General features: G+C 40.2%; 1 protein-coding gene across 1 annotated transcript in view; it reads left to right on the forward strand.

Moving 5' to 3' along the window:
- Positions 1-8,653, forward strand: part of LOC104543326 (transcription termination factor 2-like) — a gene marked incomplete at both ends in the record, with an annotated part of 11,124 nt that overhangs the window by 643 nt on the left and 1,828 nt on the right. The window contains 9 exons of the mRNA XM_010187910.1: positions 921-1,002; positions 1,314-1,427; positions 2,836-2,986; positions 3,641-3,746; positions 4,620-4,810; positions 5,635-5,788; positions 6,542-6,633; positions 7,407-7,489; positions 7,945-8,084. Coding sequence (XP_010186212.1) covers positions 921-1,002; positions 1,314-1,427; positions 2,836-2,986; positions 3,641-3,746; positions 4,620-4,810; positions 5,635-5,788; positions 6,542-6,633; positions 7,407-7,489; positions 7,945-8,084 — 1,113 coding nt within the window. The remainder of the gene's footprint in view (positions 1-920; positions 1,003-1,313; positions 1,428-2,835; positions 2,987-3,640; positions 3,747-4,619; positions 4,811-5,634; positions 5,789-6,541; positions 6,634-7,406; positions 7,490-7,944; positions 8,085-8,653) is intronic.

An 8,653-nucleotide genomic window follows, 5' to 3' on the forward strand; every position in this document is an offset into this window, starting at 1 on the left:
TGTTACCTCAATCATGAAGTGTAACATCTGGGTGATACCTTAGTGCATCCCCTTCTTTCACAACTTGAAGTACTTTTCAGTTTTCATCCTGCTGGAAGGAGATGCTCTAATTACTTTCCATCCACGAGAGGTGCTTCACATTGCCAATACTGATGTTCTACCCTCTTGTTGTGGTGTCTCCAGAATATTTAGTGCTTGAATGAAGAAGTAGTGCCTCCATTATTTGTACATGACTGGCAGAGCACAGGCGGGTCTCTAGTGAGGAACAGACTGGGACCCTTACTGTTCTTTTTTCTCAGTTAGGTCTCCTACTCCAGAGTAGTCCATTCTGATCTGCCAACAAGTAGCTCTTTGTCTATCAGGTGATGTATAACCCATTATTGAGGTTATGTGGAAGGTACATGAAGGCACATGCCTCTACAAGATGGTGTGTTGATATATATATGTTTTGCAACTTGTCAGACCTTTTCAGTGCCGGGGAAGGCCATTTAATGCCTTACAATGATAGTATGTAGTCCCTCTTCCTGACTTTTTTTTCTGAGAACCCTATAGAGTTCTTAGACTTGGTGAGAAAAGAGGAAGTGTTCTCAATTCTTCTCCTTGATAGAAATGCCTGTTGTAAGCAAGGTAGGTTTAGGTGGATTTTCCACCTGAATGAGCTACCTTTGCATGCTCTCAGAGTACTGTAGGTGCTAAGTTAGTTTGTGCATAAAGCATTAGCAAGACTGATCTCTGGTACTGCTGACCTGTCTGCTGGAGTTGTTTCTCTTGGGTATCCTTGTCCATGTGGGAAAAGAACAGGTAGGTAAACTCCTTTTAGTAAGGTTATAGTAAGGCAGTTCAACTAGATAATTTGGTATGGGAAGCAGAAGTGTCTGAACTTCGCAAGGCGTTTCCTGTAAATCCTCTCGCTCTTTCAGGTTCCGCTGCTGCTGCACCAAAAACAGGCGCTTGCATGGTTACTCTGGAGAGAGAGTCAGAGGCCATGTGGAGGAATTTTGGGTAAGCAACAAAACAGGAAAGTGGATTTTGTGGGGGAAAGATTTATGGCAGCAGCAGTTTGGTACATAACTTACTCAGAGGCCAGTAACTAGTTACTTTGTAGGCATGTTGAAGGGGCTTGTTTTTCTGTGCCCTTTGACCGATTACAGCTATTAACCCATTACTAAATTACACCCTGAAATGGTCATATGTGTATTTTTATCCAGGGTTCCCCAGGGCAGCTTATTTTGCAGTGTTTACCTTGGTGTTGATCTGAGCTAGAGGGGGCTCATTTCTGCAAGTCATTGTAACTTCTGTGTGTCTTTTTCCAGCGGATGACATGGGCTTGGGCAAGACTCTAACAATGATTGCCCTCATTCTGGCCCAGAAGGAGCTGAAGACAGAGAAAAGAAAGGAGAAGTTAGAAATATGGCTATCCAAAAATGGTACAGAATTGTTTCCATTGTATAGTACATACATTATGATACAATGCCCTTTGAAATGCCTACGGCATTATAGGTTAAAGGCTTGTAACATGTCAAACTCTATCTGTGCTCACTCCTCTTCTGTTGGAAAATACCATTGGGCTTAATATCTACTGTGCCCCCTTGCAAGGCCTGTCTCTGCAGTGAGCTGAAAACAAGAAACTGACTCAGCAGATGAATGCCAAGTGAAGTGTTTATTTTCTACCTCTACTTTTATAGCTATAGATAAGGACTCGACTATGCAGCCAATCAGGATGTTCACATACTACAGCACTTTCCCATCCATCATTTCCTGTACTTTATGGCCAGGTGTTCCAAGACCAAGATATCCTGCCACAAACCCAGGATACCATTCAACCAGTGTTCTGGTCGAGATAACCCAGGCAAACAGTGCTTTGTGTAGCTTTGAACTCCTACTTTTAGGCTAGTCCAAGGTCCTGTTATACTTAATAATAACTTACTTTAGTCTTTTAAAGGTTGCCTTTGTATAAATCCCAGCTGCTCCATTATTCTCTTAATACTGTTCTCATGGGAATCTCAGCTTCTGCAGCGCCTTGGTTTGCAGCCTGTTGATGTTTCTCCACATTTCTCTTGGTCAGTGTCCTTTGTTCTTCCATTGGAAGTGTCATATTTCCCAACTCATTCCTTTGTTTTGGGATTTATTTTTCTTACTGATTTTGTTTCCTGAACTGGTTAAAGTCAGCATATGCTGTTTTGGAAAAAAGTTTCATAGTTTTTTGAATGTATGCAAACATATGCAGAGTTTCCATAGCTTAAGGACTTAAATTAGTTACTACTCACCCACCTGTAACTGATCTTTTTTTTTCCTTTTCCCCTTCCCCCACCGCATAAGATTATTTTTATCTTGTCCATAGTGATGAGGGATGTTAGGAATTTTTAATGAGTATTGTTTCTGTGTCTACAACCTGTTACTGTCTTCATCTTCATGGAACTGGTTGGGCTATTTTTTTCGTGTTTAGGGACTGTGTGTTTGTTTTTTCCCATGTGGTTCAAAATGGTAACATTTCTGTCTTCTGGAATGGGAAGGAGGAATTTATTTGGTACTGTATTCTCAGGAGAGATCAGGGTTAGTTCCTGAATTCTAACCTTTCAGCTTACCCAATGAAAGTGCACAAATACATAGCATAACTCTGAGCAGACAGGAAGTGATGCACTAGTGTTTAAGTAGAGTCTTTTTTTCCCCCAGAACTAACAGTCCCCAAGAATACAATATAGAGGTCTGCTTCACAAACTGTGCTCACCAGAAAAGTGGACCAATCTTCTTAATTGTTGTGACTTTCCAAACCTTCTGTCTTTGTTGTAGTCCAATTTTAAGACATTGAAACCTGTCTGTAATATTTCCCTGCAGATTCCACTGTTATTCCTTCCTATGGCACTTTAATAATTTGTCCTGCATCCTTGATCCATCACTGGAAGAAAGAGATTGACAGACGTGTGGGCCATAGCAAACTGAGGGTCTATTTGTACCATGGGCCAAACAGAGATAAACATGCAGAGGTGTAAGTGCTAAACCATAAATACGACCAAGAAAAGTAAAATACTACTTATACACAATATCTTGCTATCAGAGTTGAAATTCAGTGGCTGTAGAATTATGTAAGAATCTGAAATACAGAAGTGTGGAGGATGCAGATGTCTCAGGCTGATGTCTGCTTCAGGGTGTACATAACAAAACCTTTATGGCCTGTACCTATTCTGAGTGGTTCTGGTGCAGGCTATTGCTATTCCTGATAACAAAAACATAGGTGTACATTCTCTGAAACATCTCTTGCTTGCAGAGAATATCAGTGTCAGTTTCTTCCATGCTTTGAGATTGTACTTTTTTATCAGCTGTGTGTATAGATCAGAAAACTTTCTACACTGTTTTAAGCCATTTTGAGGAGTATTTCTAAACAGTGCTCCTCTCATGTGGTGTATGTTCTGTGCTACTGGCTTTTACTGTCGTCTTGAGCTTGCTGTGTCTACTTTCAGTATCCTTAAAATGAGGGCGATGTGTACTTCCTGTTTGAGTGCTATGCCTGTTTTCTGTAAAACTTTGCATTACATCTCTTGTCAAACTGGGTTGTTCTTAAACCTTGAGCATGCATTTTGTCTGTCTTAAAATTATTTCCTTGTTTGTTCTTGCTCCTGATTACTATTTTCCCTTTGTGCAGGCTCTCTGGATATGATGTTGTTGTCACAACCTACAGCCTTCTTTCCAAGGAGGTTCCCACAAGCAAAGAGGAAGGCGAGGTCCCTGCTGAGGACCATGATGTTGGGGTGAGAAGCCATAGTGTTTGACAGAGGATTGCCTTAACATTTTGTTCTGAGGTGTTGCATACCATTATGGTTTCAAGGAGCAACTTATGCTACAGTGAGCAGTAGGTTGACTAATCTTTTTTCCCCATAAGTCCCCTGTTGAGTTTGCACAATAAAAATAAAGTTATGAAAGTACTGTGAAGTACAGAAAGACAACAGGAAAAAATATTCACAAGAACTCTGTTCTGGAGTAATGTAGGATACACTACATTAAATATAGTTAAAATGTCTTAAAAAGTAATGTTAAGAGCTCAGTGATGAATCTCATACTCCTTTTGAGGTGAGACAGTGAAAAACAATAGAATCTTCTGTTGGTTTTCTCTGCTGAAGTGCCAACATCACTTTAAACTACCAGAAACCCATTGCAATCTAGATTTCACTCTTAAGGCAAGCAGGCCTTTGAATTTCTTGAATCTTCAAGGTGGCACCTGTAAAACTGTAGAGAGATCTTGCATTTAAAAGTATAGGATATGCCCTAATAGAATAATTATATGTATTTCTTTGTCCCAAATTTTACTGATAAGGGAATGTCTCTTGGGGAGGAAGAAGCAATAAAATGTTAAAAGCAAGAAAAACAGCAAAAGATAAGGAATTATCATCAAGAACAGGCAAATGTTATATTCCTTTGGCTTATAAACTGGAAGCCACTAATAATGGAAGCTTTGGAGAGGTTTTTTTGAGACCATCTCTTACGTGACAGTAAGAGCTCAGATTGCTGCTGAATAACATCAGGAAGATGCTTCTTGCTGGAAAATGTGTTTGCTTGTTGCTCTTTAGAAAGCCTAGCAAGACTTACTGTGCTGGGTTATAAATAGTCCGCTCTTTTTCTTTCAGAGAGGGTCATCTCCCTGTTCCCCTCTGCTCAGGGTAGCTTGGGCTCGAGTTATACTGGATGAAGCTCACAATATTAAAAATCCAAGGGTTCAAACTTCTATAGCTGTGTGCAAACTGAGAGCCATTGCCAGATGGGCTGTCACTGGGACGCCAATACAGAACAACTTGCTGGACATGTACTCTCTCCTGAGGTGAGCTGGCTGCATGTGAGCATGTGGACAGGGCTCCAATTCCAGTAAATCCACTGATGAAGTGCTGAAGTAGTTTCTAAGCTTGAGAGGTTTCTAAGATGTGTGGGGTAGTGAGACATTATACCAACACTTCAGGCACTGGATTGCAAAGGCTGTGGCTGAGGCATTGGACAAGACTGACCATGCATCTGCTATTGTGTGTAGCTATTCTGCTTCCATAGAGGACAAAAGGGAAATTCCTTCAGATCTCCTGTGTCTCCAAGACTAGTATCCACAAAACCAATTTTGATGAACAAAAATTTTGCACAATAATCCTTGTTCCTACCAGGGGCAACCTGGGAGGGCCGTGCTACAAAGGTATTAAAGGAAAGGGTGAAAACTTTAGCTTCTCTAAGCAAATGATAAACAGGTTACACTTTACACTCCTCATTGTTGAGAAGGGAAAGATTGTGAAGGGTGTTGGAGAGCCAGAGAGAACTTGCATTTGAAATTTGCAATTGAGGTAGATTTTGAGGATTTTGAAATAACAATTTCCTCTGTATTTTGATATCCTTCATTTGCTGGTTATGCTTGAGACATAACAAGCTAAGGGGAAGTGATGGGTATAGAACCAGAAAGACACTTTCACTGTGCTATTGATGGTAAGACTTTGAACAAACAAGTTATTGGTGTCATCACCCTGGAAGTGTTTTACTGCTCCTAGCAGTTGTGGCTATCCAGAACAAACCAGTTCTGGCTCAGCAAGGAATCTGGTTCTGGTCATCTGGGAGTAACTGAAGAACTTTCCTTCTCTTGGTGTTAAGTCTCCTTCCCTCCTGTTGTAGATTTCTACGTTGCTCTCCTTTTGATGAATACAAACTGTGGAAGTACCAGGTAGATAACGGCACAAAGAAGGGAGGAGAGAGGTTAAGCCTCTTAACCAGGAGCCTCTTATTGCGGAGGACTAAGGACCAGATGGACTCAACTGGCAAGGCCTTGGTAAGAACTTCACCCTCCACAACCAGGCAATCATCTGTCCGTTTTCATGCACATAAGTTTGTTCGTGTGTGGGTTTTTCTGTCTACTGTAGTCTCTTGAGCAAGAGGAATGAATGCCTGTGGGATACTTTAGTAGAAAAGTATCCAGAAAGCAGAAATATATAATAAGAGAATAATAAAGTTGTAAATCACATGCAGACAAGAATATGTCTGCAGGTAATTGCAAGTAGATGTCCACTTAGCAGAAAGTTAGTTTAGGTCTCTGAGCTAGCCTAGATTGCTGAGAATCAAATGGATCTGCTGTGCACTGGGACACTGGCTTTCCACATTATTCTTTACAAAGAGTCTGTTAAACTCAGTGTTTGGTCATTGGTGTGTCTGTAAGCCTTTAAAAGGTTTAGTTTTGGTGTACTGTCTTATTCTGAATGGGGAACTGAGAAGCTACTTTGACAACACAATAAATGAATTCCTCCATGGTAGCTATATGGCAGTCAATGGTTGCTTGTACCTTTTACTGTTGGATGATTTGGAATAAAGATTTTTATCTTAAATGTTAATCAGGCTGCTTGGAGTTTAGTGGTTGTCTCTGTTGTCGTAATTGCATTAGCATGAATAACATTTTTAATGAAGAAACAGTTACCTTTTGAAGCTTAGAATACTATGTTAAATCTTGAAACACTGGTGTTTATTATGCTATATAAGATTTTTTTTTTCTATTATATACATCTAATATATCTGTGTATCTTAAATTCAGGTATCTCTGCCCAAGCATAGAACACAGTTGCATCAGTTGAAACTTTCAGCAGAGGAGCAGTCTGTATACAATGTGCTCTTTGCAAGATCCAGGTATGAATGTGGGAAGAGATGAGGTATTTTGTGGTTTTGTTTCTTACTAGTATGAAAAATCAGGAAGAGAAATTCCCTTTAGATGAGAAGAGCTTTTGGACAAATTCCCATTCATTTTTTCCTTTTCTGACTATGTTAGCCATGTTTGAAAATATATTGCTTGTTTTGGTAATAGTTGAAACGGATGCATTTCTTATCTCCCATGTGTTCATGCCTTATATAAGCTTTGTATTTTAGCCTTTCACTTAATCTCACTGATTTCAAGAATCCAAATACTTGCAACTGCAACAGTAGTTCTTAAATGATTATGTGCCAGCACCTGTAAAGGAGAGAATTTCTCTTCTTCACCTTGTGATATTTAAACAAATAGAAATTATGCTGCCCTCTCCACATGGCTACAGTGCAAGCAAGCATCACTTTATGTTCTCCTAGGGTCTCTTTCGACAGTGTTGCTGTAAAGAGTCTTCCTTCCTTTTAAATATACGTTTAAAGATGTCCTTCTGTTATGAAGAATGTTGTCAACTGGGCCCCGACTCCTATTATACTCAACATATTCCAATAGGCAGACTTTTCCAAAATGGATCTTGGTTTTGATCATATTCCAGTTTAAACAAAGCTGGCTTTTTGTGGTGGGTTTTTTTGGTGATCATTTTGTGACTAAATTATTAATTAAATTTTCCTTACCGTAATGCATCATCAGCTTACTTGTTAAGCTCAGGTCCCTCTAGCCATTTTTCCTGCTGTAAATCCGATGGTCTATCTTGCTTGTCCAGGTCAACGCTACAGTCCTACCTAAAGAGACAAGAGCAGAACAGTGAAGGCAGAGAGTATGCTGGTGATAACCCGTTTGAGAAAGGTTGGAGAACACTTTTCTTTGAAAACATTTGCAGAAGTAGCTCTTGAGTGTGCAATTAAGGGAGAGGGAAACAACAGACCTGGCCACATGGGGTCAGGACTTAGAAATTAATTGGAAAAGTGTTGCTCCCCTGATGTTACAAAGACTCTTACCGTAATATTCCAAAACTCTGTTCTCGCTCGTGGCTCTGAGTGAATCCCTTAACTTCCCTGGTTCTGCAATTCCCTTCCAAAATGAAGTTCTAATTGCTCAGGGATGTCAGTATTAGTATAAGGTGTGTGGTACTCTGGTGGATTTGTTGTTGCTGGGTTTTTTGTTTTGTTTTGGGTTAACTCAGGTATTTGCTTGCCTGTTAGATCTTGTTTCTTACTGATGAAATTCCTGTTGGAGGTGGCTGGGTAGTGCTTGGAAATGCCTTCAAGAGCTCTTAATGTTTTCTTTTCCTTCATTGGCAGTTGCGCAAGAGTTTGGGCTTGGTCAAAAGGAATTTCCAGCAGGCTCCCAAAGTGCCTCCCAGGTCTCAAGTACTGTCCATGTCTTGTCCATGTTGTTGAGGCTCCGTCAGTGCTGCTCCCATCTCTCCTTACTGAAAGTGGTAATTGTACTGTACTGTAGTGATGTGGGTTTTTTGTGCGTTTTTTTTAAGTGCTTGTGTAATTAAACAGACTTTTTAACACTGTTGCTTCACTTATGGGTATATGAACTGAGCCATTTTTAAGTCTGTCAGTTTTTTCAACCTAAGAGGTTTTAGATGGGCATACTTTCTACTGAAGATATGCTTGCCAGTGTGACCTGTGTGGGGACCTGTGTGTCTGGAAATACTTTTATTCAGATTAAAAAATATTAGCATTTTAACGGCAAAGAATTAGTCTTGATCTTAACCTAGTCTTGAAAAGTACACACACAGACATAGCCTATTTCAAAGGCTCGTGTGTTGGAGAGCTCTGTAAGTGCCTTGACTGAAGTTGCACTGCATGAAGTAGACTAATCTTTCAGAAGTTCTTTGCTCTGTCATATAAAGCAGCTGTAGAATAAGCCCAGATACTAAGGGAACAGGCAGGAATTTATCTTCTGACATCTTTAATCCTACAATTAAGTGCTATGGGAGGGGGAATCTGTGGAGACTGGACCACAGAAAATGGCTGAGGTCATGTGCTTTCCCTA

Source organism: Mesitornis unicolor, unplaced genomic scaffold, assembly GCF_000695765.1.
Source record: "Mesitornis unicolor isolate BGI_N332 unplaced genomic scaffold, ASM69576v1 scaffold26367, whole genome shotgun sequence".
Lineage (NCBI taxonomy): Eukaryota > Metazoa > Chordata > Aves > Mesitornithiformes > Mesitornithidae > Mesitornis > Mesitornis unicolor.